We start from the raw sequence: 17,329 nt of genomic DNA on the forward strand, positions 1-17,329 counted from the left end.
TTAAGCCCAGGAATTGGAGGTTGCAGTGAGCTGTGATACCACAGCACTCTATCCAGGGCGACAGCTTGAGGCTCTGTCTCAAAAAAAAAAAAAAAAAGGGAAACACTTAAGTCCAAGAGTCTGTGGTTGCTGTGACATGGCAGTACTAAGGGCAACAAAGTGAGACTGTCCGGGAAAAAAAAAAAAATGTAAAAGCTGGCTTGGTGCCTGTAGCACAGTGGTTATGGTGCCAGCCACATACACTGAGTGAGGCTGGCAGATTCAAACCTGGCCCAGGCTAGCTAAAACAACAATGACAACTGCAACAAAAAATAGCTAGGTGTTTGTTGTGGCAGGCACCTGTAGCCCCAGCTACTTGAGAGGCTGAGACAAGAGAATCATTTGAGTCCAAGAGTTTGAGGTTGCTATGAGCTGTGACACCACTCTACCAAGGGTGACAAAGTGAGACTGTGTCTCAAAAAAAAAGAAAAAAAAAAAGGCTCAGAGCCTATAGCTCAGTGAGTAGGGTGCTGGCCACATACACTGAAGCTGGCAGATTCAAGTTCGGCCCAGGCCTTCTAAACAACAATGACAACTGCAAGAAAAAATTAGCTGGGTGTTGTGACAAGTGCCTGTAGTCCCAGCTACTTGGGAGGGTGAGGCAAGAGAATCACTTAAGGCCAAGAATTTGAGGTTGCTGTGAGTTGTGATGTCACAGCACTCTACTGAGGGCAACATAATGAAACTCTGTTTCAAAAAAAAAAAAATGTAAAAGCTGTCTGGTCGCTGGGGGCACCTATAGTCCCAGCTACTCGGGAGGGTGAGGCAAGAGAATCACTGAGCCCAGGAGTTTGAGCTGTGAGCTGACACCAGCTGTGAGCTGTGACACCACTCTATGAGGGCAACATACACTCTTGTCTCCACAAGAAAAAAAAAGAAAAAGAAAAATTAGTCTAGCTGTGTGTAGTGGTACACACCTGTAGTGTCTGCTACTTGCAAGACTGAGGTGGGAAGATTACTCAAGCCCAAGAGTTGGAGGCTGCAGTGAGCTATGATCATGCCATGGTATTCAAGCCTGGTCAATGGAGTGAGACCCTGCCTCTAAAAACTAAAATAAAAAGGAAAAAAATAAAAAGGCAAAAACCAATCTTAGCTCATGGGCCACACACGAGCTGGCAGCAGGCTAGATGTACCATTCAAGCTGTAGTTTACCAACTGCTGCTATAAGGGTTGGTAGACTCAATGAAGCACAGCCCCACCTTACAACTCCCCAGTTTTGATCATGCTGTCTCCTATTTCCAGAGCTCCCTTATAGTTTCTCTGCCCTGATGGCTCCCTAACTGCCTGCCCAGCAGTGTTACCTGCCCATCCATCCAGGTTCCTATTGCACTGTGTGAATACAGCTGGTGTGATCTTACCATAATTTATGCTGAGTGCTTTGTACACAGGGGAGTCTATTCACATCTGAACCCCTGCTGAGAGCTGGACCACAGCAGATCCTAAAGCATGTGCTGAAGTAAAAGGAAAAGCAAAAAGCATCCCAAGTGGTGCAAGCCTTGAACAAAGCAGCTTTGCACTACCCCAGCAAACATGGAGAAGCCATTCTAAGCTCTTAGATACCCCTCCTGGCAATTAAGAAACCAATAATTTCCCAACCTACCTTCCACAATGTCTGCTGAGACTTTTTCCAGACCTGAACACTAAAACTGAGTCTTCAGCCTCAAGTGTAGTGTAGAAAAAACAACCAGCAGACAGCTGGCATTCCATTAGTAATTATTGCCAGGAACATGCGCAGAGTACTACAGACGTATTAAATTCCTTTTTCTATTTCCTCCAACAACTAAGGAGTATTAATGATGACTATCTGCAGAAGCTGGGTACAAAGTAAAAGTTATCAAGTGAAAGAGAGAAAAATAAAGGCACGGTGGCTCATGCCTGTAACCCCAACACTCTGGAAAGCCCAGGTAGGTAGACAGCTTGAGCTCAAGAGTTTAAGACCAGCCTGAGCCAGAGTGAGACTTTGTCTCTAAAAATAGCCAGGCTTTATGGTGGGCTCCTGTAATCACAGCTACTTAGGAATCTGAGGCAAGAGGATCACTTGAGCCCAACCAAGAATTTAAGAGTGCTGCGAGCTATGCCCTACTAGGGGCAAGAAAGCAAGACTCTGTCTCAACAAAAAAAAAAAAGAAAGAAAAGAAAAGAAAAAGGGAAAAACAAGCTATATGCAAAAAGAAAAACTGGACAAAAAAAATCCATGCAATACTATTGATGTTGGGGGTTACCTTATCTTTCCTTTAGTTGTGATTCATTACTTTTAGAACTCAAAACCAGGGCGGTGCCTGTAGCTCAGTGGATAGGGTGCCAGCTACATACACCAAGGCTAGAGAGTTTGAACCTGGTCCAGGCCTGCTAAACAACAATGGCAACTGCAACAAAAAAACAGCTAGGCGTTGAGGCAGGCACTGTAGTACCACCAGCTACTGGGGAGGCTGAGGCAAGAAAATCTCTTAAGCCTAAGAGTTTGAGGTTGCTGTGAGCTGTGACGCCACAGCACTCTACCCAGGGCGGACAGCTTGAGACTCTGTTTCCAAAAAAAAAAAATCAAAACCAAGCCAGGCACCGTGGCTCATGTCTGTAACCCTAACTCTTTGGGAGGCCAAAGTAAGAGGATTGCTTGAGCTCAGGAGTTTGAGACCACCCAGAGCAAAGCAAAACCCTGTCTTGACTAAAAACAGCAAAAAGGGCCAGGTATAATGGCTCACACCTGTAATCCTAGCATGCTGGGAGGGAGAGTAAGGTTGGTAGATTGCCTGAGTTCAGGAGTTTGAGACCAGCCTTAGCAAGAACAAGACCTCATCTCTACTAAAAATAGAAAAACCAGCCAGGTGTTGTGGTGGGCATCTGTAGTCCCAGCAACTCAGGAGAATGAGGCCAGAGAATTGCTTAAGCCCAAGAGTTTGAGGCTACTGTAAGCTATGCCACCACAGTACCCTACCCAGGGTGACAGAGTGAGATTCTGTCTTTTTTTTTTTTTTTTTTTTTTTTAAAAAAAGCAGGCTTGGCACCAGTGGCTTAAGCAGCTAAGGAGCCACATACACCTGAGCTGGCCGGTTCGAATCCACCCCGTGCCCGCCAAACAACGATGGCTGCAACCAAAAGAAAAAAAAATAGGTGGGCACTGCGGCGGGTGCCTGTAGTCCCAGCTACTTGGGAGGCGGAGGCAGGAGAAACACTTGAGCCCAGGAGTTAGAGGTTGCTGTGAGCTGTGATGCCATAGCACTCTAACCCAGGGCGACAGCTTAAGGCTCTGTCTCAAAAAAAAGCAAAATATTAGCTGAGTATTGTGGTACATACCTACTATCCCAGCTACTTGGGAGGCTGAGGGAAAAGGATCACTTGAACCCAGGAGTTTAAGGTTTCTGTGAGCTAGACTAACACCAAGGCACTTTGGCCTGGGCAACAGAGTGAGACTCTTGTCTCCAGAAGAAAACAAAAAAGAAAGAAAGATTAGCCAGGAGTCCTGGCAAGTGCCTGTAGTCCCAGCTACTCAGGAGGGTGAGGCAGAAGGATCTAGCCTGGGCAACACAAGGAGACTTTGTCTCCAAAAAAAAATCAAAGCCAAAAACCCAGAGGGACTTTACCTAACAAATGCAATCAATGCAACCTGGTTCTTAGTACACTAAGGGTCCCCAACAATAAACAAACAAAAAAACCAAAACCTGTTAAGAAAGAAATATATGATAATAACAACAACTTGACAGGCAATCTATCCTGATACAAAATAATAGAAAAATCAGTGTTGTTAGTGAGCCAGAAAAGTTCCCTAAGGTCCAACGTGAACCATTGTAAATCTTCTTGTATAGTGAATGACGGTTTGAATGTCATCCTATTTATGATTTGTAAAATCTGATTTGGACACATCCACCGATTTGAATAAAGAGGCAAATAGGTGAGACATTGATGGCCTCTGGAGAGATGAAACAAACCAATAGAGAGAGATGGTGCTAACTCAGGACTTGGAGAATTCCAAAATGCACAGTTAACAGCAAGATTCGAGACCAACAATAGAGACCATACACCAAGCCTACAGAGTGAACTTCTTCTGGACTCCCCTCCGCCTGGAGGACACGGGATCTGAGTGTTGACCTGGAGGGGACCATGAAGAAGTACCTGCTCCCAAGGACCCTGCAACTTTCCTGGCCAGTCAACAATCATCACTCACTACTCATCAGCCTTGTGCAGCAACTGGCAGAGATCTGGAAACTGGATACATTTGCCTGCATCCCTAATAAACCATCAATGTTCATCTTCATTACAGATAGTCATAAAACTTGAATTTCAGGCCAGCCATAGGGGCTCATGCCTATAATCTTAGCACTCTGGGAGGTCAAGGTAGGTGGATTGCTTCAGCTTAAGAAAGAGTTTAAGACCAGGATGGACCTATAGCACAGTGGGTTGGGCATCGGCCACATACACTGAGGCTGGTGGGTTTGAACCCGGCCCAGGCCAGCTAAAACAACAATGACAACTGCAACAACAACAAAACTGCCGGGCCCCAAAAATAAAAGTAAGGAAAAAAAGGCTCAGTGCCTATAGCTCAGCAGCTAGGGTGCCAGCCACATACACCAGAGCTGGAGGGTTCGAATCCAGCCCGGGCCTGCCAAACAACGACAACTACAAAAAAAAAAAAAATAGCTGGGAATTGTGGTGGGCGCCTGTAGCCCCAGCTACTTGGGACGCTGAGGCAAGAAGAGAATCGCTTAAACTCAAGAGTTTGAGGCTGCTGCGAGCATGGCACTCTACCAAGGGTGACATAGTGAAACTGTCCCAAAATAAGAAAAAGGAAGAAAAAAAGGCCAAATAAAGCTATAACTGGTCAGGCAGGACCTGTGGCTCAGTGGGGAGAGCATTGTCCCCATATATAGAGGGTGGCGGGTTCGAAACCGGCCCCAGCCAAACTGCAACAACAAAAAAATAGCTAGGCATTGTGGCAGGCGCCTGTAGTCCCAGCTACTCAGGAGGCTGAGGCAAGAGAATCGCCTAAGCCCAGGAGTTGGAGGTTGCTGTGAGCTATGATGCCACAGCACTCTACCAAGGGCGACAAAGTGAGACACTGTCTCTACCAAAAAAATAAATAAATAAATAAAATAAAGTGAGACTCTGTCTCTGAATAAAAAAACAAACAAACTATAATTGGTCATGGGTAAATACTTGGATGAGTTTGATACAATACTACACAGCCTATAGAGATCTGGCTCTCAATCTTATGAAATGATCCTGATTTGTCTCTGATTTCTGTCATTATCTCTGGCAGGAAAACCAAGAGTATTTATTAAGGAAATAAAGTAAGTGACTAGTGAATTTCTGAGTCTGTCTAAACCTTTACAGCAGCCTCTGATCCTACAACCAGTCTTTTGCCAAAGACTAAATACAGTAAGATCATAGGGCCAGTATGAAGCCTTCAGATAAACTGAAATTACCCTGCTGTATAGCTGCACAGACACACACAGGGACCCACGTACAACTGTTGCAGGTGCTCAAGCAAGACAGTGCTTTAAAGCGGAAAAGCAACTCAATGGCCAATTATTTCAATCCACTTTTCACTGGGACTCATTGGGGCTCACCTATGAACTGTTCTGTCCCCAAGAACTAACAAGAGCTGTGGGAGGTAGCATGTTGGTATGCTAGTCCTGACTGTCCCTGGTCACTTAACTGTCCCCTTGCTCTAGAGAGCCTAAAGAGCTGGCAAAAATAGAGGAGAAAGTTCATGTAAGGGTTACTGACATCAGTGATGCTAGAGAATATTCGAGGCGTACTAAAAACCCTGGTTCATTCTCCCCCAAATTGACTGTATTCAAGCTTTTGACTGTATTCAAAGCTTTTCTGTACTCAGCCGGTCTGAAAAGCCTTCAATTTTATGAACATTTGAGTATGGATGTTTAAATTAACATATTTTGCACACTGTATAGCAGTATTTGGCCCTCTAAGAGCGAGTTGGTTTAGAACCTATCTCCCTCACATCGGACATAGGCAGTATGACAGGCTCTACTAGATACTGAAGATTCAAGTGGATATGAAAGAGAGGACTGTCCTCTGAAGACAACACTGACCCCCACATACCCTGTGAACTGAAGAATCTATTTTAGAGTGGATGGAGCTAAAGGCAGCACTTTATAAAGGTTCCTGAAGGAGGCAGCAATGCAACTACAAGCAGGGGCTTGGGGCCTTGCCTAAATATTGTTAAGAACACACGGTGCTAAGAGCTAGGCACTGTTTTAAGGAGTTTACATATATTAATTCATTTATTCTTCATAACAACCCTGTGAAACAGGTACTACTGGTATTCTTAGGCAACTGATATACAAAGAGGTAAGTCACTTACCCAAGGTCCCACATTTAGTAATGTAACAGCTGGGCCTCAACCCTACGTAATATGACCCAGGAGTCAGTACACTTAACCATCATGCTGGCTGTTAACTAGCTTTTCTTAATTGAGCTAAAGGGAAAACAATAGTAGCAGTAAATAAGCACCAGTGATTCTTTTTTTTTTTTAAGAGACAAGAGTCTCACTTTGTCACCCTTGGTAGAGTGCTGTAGCATCACAGCTCACAGCAACCTCCAGCTCCTGGGTTTCGGTGATTCTCCTGCTCAGCCTCCTGAGTATCTGGAACTACAGACACCCACCACAATGCCCGGCTATTTTTTGTTGCAGTTTGGCCAGGGTCGGGTTTGAACCTGCCACCCTTGGTATATGGGACCAGCGTCCTACTCACTGAGCCACAGGTGCCACCCACTAGTGACTCTTTAGAAGTTGTTTAAAATACATCAGGAAGAGTTTTTGACAGGCCATAATTTATTTTTTTTTTTTTTAAGACAGAGCCTCAAGCTGTCCCCCTGGGTAGAGTGCTATGGTATCACAGCTCACAGCAACCTCCAACTCCTGGACTCTAGCGAGTCTCCTGCCTCAGCCTCCCAAGTTAGCTGGCAACACAGGCGCCGCCACAACGCCCGGCTATTTTTTGGTTGCAGACATCATTGTTGTTTGGCAGGCCCAGGCTTGATGGGAATCCACCACCTTAGGTGTATGTGGCTGGCGCCTTAGCCACTTGAGCCACAGGCGCAGAGCCTGACAGGCCATAATTAACAATACTGTAAAATAAGATACCAAAATAAAAATAGAAACGTTAACTTTAACATGCTCTACTGGTTATTTTATATACATTTTATGTATTCATTATAAAATTATTTACTTTTATAGTAGTATACAAGTTAGTTTACAATAAGGAAATTTAAGTCTCCAATTTGTATTTAGATAGAATACAAATAATCCTAAAGTAATAGGCCACCAAATGCCTGGTACCTCTTAACAATGAAAGTGACATCACAAAGATACCGTAAAGTTCTTACCAAAATTAATTACAGCTTAGATAGACAGGTATATAGAAACTACTACTTGGATCTTTTAACCCACAAAACTTCATGCTAACAGTTTTAATCAACCTCTTTTTTACAGAACATAACCATCTCTTTTCAGTGGGGGTAGTTTTGTGACTAAACCAAAATTTCATAGGAAGATGGAATAGGGATCCTCCCCTCCTCATTAATTTTTTTTTTTTTTTTTTTGGAGACAGTCTCATATTGTTACCCTCGGCAGAGTGCCATGGCTTCACAGCTCACAGCAACCTCAAACTCTTGAGTTCAAGCAATTCTTTTGCCTCAGCCTCCTGAGTAGCTGGGACTACAGGCACCCACTCAAGCTCAGGCTGGTCTTGAACCTGAGGTCAAGCAATCCACCAGCCTCAGCCTCCCAGAGTGCTAGGATTATAGGAGTGAGCCACCACGCCCAGCTAAATGGCATTTTGGTAGGACTTATGGCAGCCTTATGATGTTTCAAAAGCTGACAGAAAACAAAAATGAGTCAAACTTAACACAAAAAGCGAACTATGAAATAAAGAGGAGGAAACAGTTCAAATAAGCTTAGCTATGACACAGATACTGTCACAGGTCTTAGTATCTTCTTTATCTCCTAAATAAATTGAACCAACAGGAAAAAACGGTCACCTCACAGAGAATGCTATGAGATTTTTAAGTCGCTAGACTCCTTTCCATCTTCTCCTCCTCAACTCTTGATACTGCTGTCAAATTCTACACACTGGCAAAGAAAAAAGGGGTGAAAGCTAAGGGATTTTATAGAGAAATAATAAAAAATTGTTGTGATTACCTGAGCTAATATAGTATAGCCATGACATCATTTTATAATAAATGCCTAAAACATACCACCTATCCTTAAAGAAATGCCTGGGTGAACCTTTACAATGATCACACAATACATGAAAAATGGATTCTACTACATTTGAGCAAGACAGCAACCTTCTTTTCCACCTCCCACTCACCCTAGGAAATTAAATACCATTCCTTTTATAAAGGCATTGGTAAAAATTTGCCTGTTCCTTGTAATAACTATCAAGTTGGAGATAATCTAGACAACTAGGAGTCTCAAACTTGTGTTGAGTATATACTTCTTATCTCAAAAGCACCTCCACAGACTTACAACATGGGGGCATTCATCTAGGATAGGTTAGATACACAGTGAACAAGCCACTGAGAAAGCTGAAAAGAGGGTACTGAGGAATTCTGCAAACCACAGGCTTTCCCATATTGAAGCAATGCGGCTGAGCCTTGGATGTAGGCCATATGCTCAAAGGCCTCTCTGTAGTAAGAACTCAAATGCACTGTTTTTCTTTTTATAATATTTTAAAAATTGAGATATAATTAAGACAGCATTAAAAACTCACCACTTTAAACTGCACACTTCAGTACTTTTTAGTATATTCACCATGTTATGTAACCATCACCACTATCTAATTCCAGAACATTTCATCACCCCCAAAATAAACCCTGTACCTGTTATCCCATACACTGATTTTACCCAAACTTTCTCCATAGTTATCTCTGATGCCCAGGCAGGTATTTTAAGATGAATGGCTGGGGTGAATCTATAGAGTAGGTATATGGTAAGAAAACAAGAAGGCTATAGAAGATACTAAACCCAAATTCTTGGCATTTTAAAGAATTAGGCTAATGTAATGCTTATACATTGGCTAAGAATGGCAGAGAAACTTACATTCAACATCCATCGTCACATAACACATTAGTGTGCCCCAAATTCATCCAAGACGTTAAAAGAAGGGAAGACAATCTACTAGGATTAGCCATAACTGTCCATAGTTGCAATTTCAAAATACAGAAGATGCATATGGATAGTAGGAAAACCTCCTTTAGTATCAAGCATAGCTGGATTAAAAAAACAACAACAAAACAAAAACTTAATCATTAAGCAAATAGTGCCCCATCAAGAAAAATAATCACTAGGCCAGTCCACTAATTCAAATAATGTAACTTTAAATGCAACCTTACTTTCATCACTCTTCTAACCTAGAGTCTCTCCTAATGAGAAAAATAATCTTTAGGCAAAGGTCTGGCAGGAAAGCCTACAGAAGTGTGCTGCTCAGCCTGTCGCAGGGCTCTAACCACCTAAGTGTGTTCATGGCTTCTAAGACACACAGGAAGGAGACCTCACCTTCAGGCATCAGGGTGTTGAGAGCGGGAGAAGTGTAGGTCCACGAGGGTGTCTTGCTTTTGTGCACTTATCTGGGGTGCTATTTCCAGAGAAGAAGCTCCATTATAGAGTGTGCCAAAGATGGATTTCTCTAAGTTGCTCTCAGAGTTGTCCAGCTGCCCTCACCAATAAGTCACAGTCTTTGTAGGATGATAGAAACCACCAGTCAAAGCAGATGCATATGGATTGTGGGGAAGCCTTCTTTAGTATCTAACATAGCTGGATTAAAACAAAAAAACTTAACCATTAAGCAAATCTCGACTTTAATCATTAATTTAGATTATAGCAAATATCAACTAGGTGTTAAGCTTAAAAGTCTACCCTTAGCATGGGCACTTAACACTTATTAATAGGGATTTTGTGGGCTTGATTCAAAGCCACAATGAACCCTTAATTTTTGTACTGCAAGAAATTAGTTCTAGTTAATAAACAAATAAATAAAGACCAGAAATGTTTACTGGTAATTTAACTCATTCTTGCTGAGGTTGCTTAGTAATACTTTAGTGACTTCTGTTGCGCAAAAAGTTGTACTCTAGTAATATATTTACAATTTTATTGCAATTTGCAATAATGACTTAAACACATGTTCATTACTTGGATTTTCCAAAACACAATCAAATGCAATCAAGTGAAGTTCATGACATTTATATAACGTATAACTAACAAAACTGCCTTGAAATAGTTATGTATGGAAGTACAGCTACATTATCTTCAGTTAATGATGCCTAGGAAACAAGTCTTAAAATGATGCCTGGATAGACAAGGTTATAAAGCATTTATCTTCTGTCTACCAATCAGAAATCACCCCGTGGCCAGAAAACTTCAACAAACCTTCACTGAACTAGAATTTTGTTTTCCTTTAACACCAAAGCAATAAGAAGACTGAGAATCAACTCTAATTATTACAGCTGAAGGAATGCAAAAATAATCTGTCTTTCAGGCATACTTCTTATGGGGACAAAATAACAAGGCCAGAGATGTGGATATTTTATTTTATTTTTGGAGACAAGAGTCTTAAGCTGTCACCCTGGCTGGAGTGCCATACCATCATAGCTCACAGCAACCTCCAACTCTTGGGCTCAAGTAATCCTCTTGCCTCAGTTTTTTTTCTATTTTTAGTAGAAACAGGGTCTCGCTTTTGCTCAGGCTGGTCTCCAACTCATGAGCTTAAGCTATCCACCAGCCTCAGCCTCTCAGAGTACCAGGATTACACGTGTGAGCCACCTTGCCCAGCTTATAAATGTGGGTATTTTAGATGGTAGTTTCTTATGACCTTTCAACTATACACTTTTAATAATATAATTGTTATAAAACAGTAAAAGCCAAAAGTTAGCTAAACTTGTAGATACATTTTGGGATCTAACTGCTACAAAACATCCCATTCTTGGCTTGGCGCTGTGGCTCAAGCAGCCAAGGCACCAGCCACATAGACCTAAGGTGGCGGGTTCGAATCCAGCCCGGGCCCACCAAACAATAATGACAGCTACAACCAAAAAAAAAATAGCCAGGTATTGTGGCAGGCGCCTGTGGTCCCAGCTACTTGGGAGGCGGAGGCAGAAGACTCGCTTGAGCCCAGGAGTTGGAGGTTGCTGTGAGCTGTGATAACACAGCGCTCTACCCAGGGGGACAGCTTGAGGCTCTGTCTCAAAAAAAAAAAAAAAAAAATCCCATTCTTAAATGTTTTTATAAAACTTCTAATATACAAGATGGATTTGTTATAAAGCTGGATTCATTCTTTGTCAAATGAAAAGACAAAGTACCTAGAAAATGGTGGTCACACAGTTCTTATATTGGAAGAGTATGAATTTATACATTACCATTTTACTCAGTGCTAATCAAATACTTGGAGCTATACAGCAGACGACAGTCAGGCAGCACCTGTGGCTCAGTGAGTAAGGTACAGGGCCCACATACCAAGGGTGGCAGTTTTGAACCCCACTCCAGCCAAATTGCAACGACAAAAAAAATAGCTGGGCATTGTGGCGGGTGCCTGTAGTCCCAACTACTCGGGAGGCTGAGGCAAGAGAATCGCCTAAGCCCAAGAGCTGGAGGTTGCTGTGAGCTGTGATGCCACAGCACTCCACTGAGGGTGACAAAGTGAGAATCTTTCTCAAAAAAAAAAAACGACGACAACTAACAGAGGATAGTCTGACCTAAGTTTTCTAAAAGGGTTGAATGTGCTATACCAATTTGCTGAAAGGATTATTTCAAAGTTTCCCTTAAAGGAAGATTATTCAAGAATTTAGGCTTAGTGCCCGTAGCCAGTCATATGCAGCGAGGCTGGCAGGTTCGAACCTGACCCAAGTCAGCTAAACAATAATGACAAGTGCAACAAAAAATAGCTGGGCATTGTGGCAGGCACCTGTAGTCCCAGCTACTAGCTTGAGGTTGATATGAGCTGTGACACCACGGCACTCTACCTAGGGCAATACAGTAAGACTCTGTCTCAAAAAAAAAATACCAACAAGATAATTATCCTTCAAACTATGTTATGAATAATCCTTTTGGTTTATAAAAAGGAGGGCTTAAACTTTAAGAACTTTATTTTTTTTTTTATTTACCAAGCCCACAATTTTTATTAGCTTCCCAACTGAAGAAATAGGAATTTACCTATCTATTTCACAGAACTTTAAGAACTTTAATTGAAACACAAGAATAAAGAGTAAGAAAGGGAAGCCTACTGAAACGTAAATTTTGCTTTTGATGGATTCAGTGGTGTTTGGCAAGGCTGCCATTTGAGGCGCCTGAACTTAAAAGAAGTACCCATATTCAAAAGGAGTCTCTCTCTATATTCAATGGGATCAATGAGATAGATATGGCCATAGTCAGATTAGAATAATACTGGAAATTTTTGCTGCATGGGAGAATTAAAAGATGCTTGCACAGCTCAAAACTTTATAGTAAATACTGAAATAAAAATAATGCCTGTATCTTAGCACTTTGGGAAGTCAGCCTGAACAACATAGGGAGGGAGACTCCTGTCTCTACAAAAAGTAAAACACTTAGATGGGCATGGTTAGTCCCAGATCAGTGACAGAATGAGATCTTGTTTTAAAAAAAGAAAAAAATCAAACTGTTCCTGCTATGCTGCTGTTTTTTTTTTTTTGAGACGGAGCCTCAAGCTATCCCCCTGGGTAGAGTGCCATGGCATCATGCTCACAGCAACCTCCAACTCCTGGGTTCAAGCGAGTCTCCTGCCTCAGCCTCCCAAGCAGCCAGGACCACAGGTGCCCGCCACAATGCCCGGCCATTTCTCGGTTGCAGCCATCATTGCTTCTTGGCGGGCCTGGGCCGGGGATTCGAACCCGCCACCTTAGGTGTATGTGGCTGGCGCCCTAGCCGCCTGAGCCACAGGCGCCGAGCCGTATGCTGCTGTTCTTGTCCCTAACTCCCAATGGCAACAACTTGGTAAGCTGAAGTGGGAGGATCTTTATAGCCCACGAAGGGAGTCCAGCCTGGGCAACACAGTGAGGCCTTGTTTCTTAAAAAAATAATAATTCAGGGCGGTGCCTGTAGCTCAGTGGGAAGGGTGCTGGCCACATGCACTAGGGCTGGTGGTGCCTGTAGTACCAGCTACTCGCAAGGCTGAGGCAAGAGAATTGCCTAAGCCCAAGAGCCGGAGGTTGCTGTGAGCTGTGACATCATGGCACTCTACCAAAGTGAGACTCTGTCTCTAAAAATAAATAATAAAAATAATAATAATTCCGAGCCATCATATGCATCCTCATGCTCCCTCCATCTCAAACCTGGGATGACAAGGGAATGAAGTTTTCCAAATGGTCACAGCTTTTGAATGCCCGTAAATCTACCAAGGAAGACCACAGATTTCTATTTTTGAAACATACATACATATGAACAAAGAGATAGAACACCTACAACCTTCAATCATCCAATCAAGCATGGGCATTTTGTCTACCCCTGTTGATTTTAAAGAGATTCTAAAGACACCTACTTCAACAGCCAAGCCTCATTACTCTGTACTTACCCAAAGAATGGAAAGACAGATTTTAAAAACAATGAGCATCAAGAGGACAAGGACTCAGATACTGACATTCACACAGCTGTTCACCTGCTTCATCTGTCAATTCTAAAGTGGTCTGAAAGCCTAATACATATAGATTCCATAGTATATCCAATGACAACGAAACACAGAAACACAGGTTGCTGAAACCAAGACTCTCACTATTCAAAATATGTTTGGTATTTTACTGAAAACCACGATCCAAACGACCAGAAGAAAGAAGTTCCAATTATGTGATGTTTTCAGATTTGCAAATCAAAACCACACTGTTGTGTGGCCATACCATTCAACTCATCAGTGTTCTCAAAGGTGAGATCATCTCACCAAAACAAATGGAAGAACTGCAGAAAGAACTCCGGGAAGAAAGGACCAGCAAAGCAATGTCCATTATTAGAAAAATTATAGTTAACTTGAATCGCACTCGTCAAGAAGCTTAATTGACTTCAGCCAACATCAAAGAATCCCACAAAGAAACTAATGGATTTCCTACAATTTATAATCCCCAGTAAAAAAATGTTCCCCGAGTCTTCTGTGAGTAATATACAAGAGCTCTTTCTGTCTACTTTTTAGTTCTTTTTACTCCAACAGATGCTTCCTGTTCTTGGTATACTGAACAACGTAATACCAAAGTTGTTCAGGGATCCCTACGGACGGTGTCCCGGATGCTGATGCTGTTCCAACCTCCAGCATCTGGGGCTCCTTTTACACGTGCACCTCACTCAGGCGCCCCCGGGGATGAGAGACACTCACAGAGCATCAGGGAAAATGGAAAGCGATATTTTGCATGACAGGAGGAACCTCCTCTTATTCCACTTTCTTTCTTCCACAGCACCCTGGTAGTGCTTAAGGTGGTTTGAAAGAAAACGAAAAGAAAGCGACCTAAAACAGACACATGAAGATTTCCAGGAAGAGGATTTTCCATCTTGCTGGACGCCTGTAGTGTCAATATATAAGGGATCCCACTAATGCCACATTTCGGCCGGGCCTGGGGACATAGTTGAACCCGTCACCCTTGCGGTCCCTTGACTCAAGCTGGTTCTGTACATCCCGCGATTAGCACACACACGGGCACTCAGGACAAGATTCTGCCTCCGAATGTTTATCTAAACAAACTGTTTAAGTGAATTCAGACAAGAGTGGCCCTCGTGGACAACCTACGGGCCTTGGGGACACAAAAGGTCTCCTCTGCACAGTGCGTGGAGGCTCCGGACAGGACTTCACGCTAAGCATCTTTCATACGTGGTTCTGAGGCTGGCCTGCACGGGAGTCGTCTGAGTCGTGTCTTGGACTTCGTACTGCCCCCGAGGTGCCTAGCACTATGGTTTTATGGTCTGAGGATCAGTTAGGCCTCGAAGGCCTGACGCAAGGAGTGTGCACTCCGCATCCCCAGCTCCCGCCTTCCCGACTCGGCAGCAGGGCCGAGTTTCCCGCCCCACGGCCCGACCAGAGGTTGGAGGCAGCTGAAGGCAGTTGGGACCGGCCCCAGCAGGTTGGAACCGGTCTGGGCCGGGCCGGAGGAGGAAGGGGGGGAGGAAGAGGCCGCCTCGCGCTCTCCCTGCGCGCGTGACTCACGCTGGCCGCTGACGTCAGGCGTGCGCGCGCGGCGGGAGGGGGCTCTACGTACGTGTAGTGCTGCGGTTTCTCGGGCTGTGCCTGCAGCACCTGAGCGGTAGCGGCCGGGGGCGCCGAGGAAGCTGCGGAGCCGCCGGGCCCGGGGCCCTTCGACATGGTCCTGTCTTCCTGCCTCTTCGCCGCTCCCCTTTTATTATTCAGTCTGCGCGGTCCGCGCCGAGGGCCCAGTGCGCCTGCGCCGCGCCACGGGAACGTGAAGACCCCCCACAAGGCAGGAAGGGCTGCTGGGAGTTGTGGTCCTCTGTTCGGCGGGAATTTTACGGTCGGCAGAGGGTTACTGGCAAAGCACAGGACCACAATACCCAGGGATCCTAAAGACGGTGTCCCGGATGCTGATGGCTTCCGATGGCTTCTGGGAATTGAAGTCCAGTCATGGTTCTTATCGGTGCGTATTCTTTCTCACCCGGGAACTTTTCCTTGAAATTGGAGTCCGTGGAGTAGAAGGGCCTCAGAGCTAGAGAGGCCTTAATGACTTCTGTTAAACAGTTCCAAGTGTAATTTCACTGCGAACAGTGTAATTACCTTGCTTCCGTACTTAGTACAGCTCTGGCACGGTTCTAATACCGGCTCAGAGCAGTGCCTCCAAGCAAGGCTTAAGAATCTGTACTGTGGGTTCTTCACTATGGTCCTTTGAACTGCATGCACCTGGAGCCCAACATCCTCTTCATCCCTGCGGCGGGACTAACCTAAGAGGCATGATGTCAGCCTGCTGAATGCTTGAGGAAGTTTTGCTAAAAAGCTACACTGCACAGTGTGCTGTGCCCGCGCCTTTAGTAAGGCGCGTCGTTTACCTTTACCAACCCTGAAACTCCACGATTTGGGTCCCTTCTCAACTCGACACCTGGCCTGACCAACTTGTTTCCAGTATATTAAGGGCCAAAGAAGAATTTAATCTCCTCCTAGAATAGTCCCTGAGGTACACTGACAAGTTGCAGGGGTGTTGAGAAGCATCGCAATAGTAATGTTCAGAGGAAGGACCTGGGTTTGAAGGGTTGCTAGTTATTATCCACTCTAGTTTCCTTATCAGAACGTCAGTCATTTTTCTTAGGAAAAAACCCTTTTGCCTTCCTCACTTCCGGCCAAAGCTCTTCGCTTTATAAAATAAGCCAGTTGCCCCAGGCATAGACATTTGATTCTGCGAGCTTTAGAATGTTCTGCACAGATATACGAACAATTGTCATTTAACATTGTTTTCCATATTGAATCTATTTCAAATCCTTTGTTTCCAATTTACATTTTATTAGACGGGATTTAGTTAGCTAATGATTGTTTCATTAAAGACACTCATTCTGAGGTGTGAAGGACACTCATTCTTAGGTGTGAAGGATGGGACTAATGGAAAATTGTTAGTGTTTAAGAGTGACACATACTTATATTATTTAGCTCAGAGTTACTTTACATCAGAAGCTAAATTGTCAGTAAACAAAGTTGAGACATTGTCGTTTACTAAACAGGCCAAATCCATTGATTAGCCACTAGGGGCGTTTGAAAATGAAAAATTCCAAAAGGACAAATAAAAGTTGTAGGGTATTGCTTTAATCCTAGGGTTAAATCCAAGTAATTGCTTAATATGTTATTCCCAAAATACCTGAGTGATTTGACGTAGGAAATAGAGTTTACAGCACCAGGTTTTATTTATTTATTAGCGTCTCACTTTGTTGCCCTGGTATAGCGCTGTAGAGTCACAGCTCACAGCAATCTCCCATCCCTTGGGCTTAGGCGATTCTCTTGCCTCAGCCTCCAGAGTAGCTGGGACCACCAGGCGCCCGCCACAACGCCCGGCTATTTTTTTGTTGCAGTTTGGCCAGCGCTGGGTTCAAATCCGCCACCCTCGATATATAGGGCCTGTGCCCTACCCACTGAGCCACAGGAGCCGCCCTACAACACTAGATTTTAAATAATAGATGTAGGCTCAGCGCCCATAGCACAGTTGTTACGGCACCAGCCACATGCAACGAGGCAGGAGGATTCGAGTCTGGCCCGGGTCAGCTAAACAACGACAACTGCAACAGGAAAATAGGCAGGAGTTCTGGCGGGTGCCTGTAGTTCCAGCTCCTTGGGAAGCTGAGGCAAAAGAA

The 17,329-nt window shown here is 43.9% G+C and overlaps 1 protein-coding gene across 1 annotated transcript in view; it reads right to left on the reverse strand.

The window, feature by feature from the left end:
• Positions 1-15,451, reverse strand: part of UNK (unkempt family zinc finger) — a 54,479-nt gene extending 39,028 nt beyond the window's left edge. The window contains exon 1 of the mRNA XM_023511225.1: positions 15,244-15,451. Coding sequence (XP_023366993.1) covers positions 15,244-15,347 — 104 coding nt within the window. The 5' untranslated portion in view covers positions 15,348-15,451. The remainder of the gene's footprint in view (positions 1-15,243) is intronic.
• Between the last annotated feature and the right edge of the window lie 1,878 nt (positions 15,452-17,329).

This window comes from Otolemur garnettii, unplaced genomic scaffold (assembly GCF_000181295.1).
Source record: "Otolemur garnettii isolate 467f Iridium unplaced genomic scaffold, OtoGar3 scaffold00018, whole genome shotgun sequence".
NCBI classification, from domain to species: domain Eukaryota; kingdom Metazoa; phylum Chordata; class Mammalia; order Primates; family Galagidae; genus Otolemur; species Otolemur garnettii.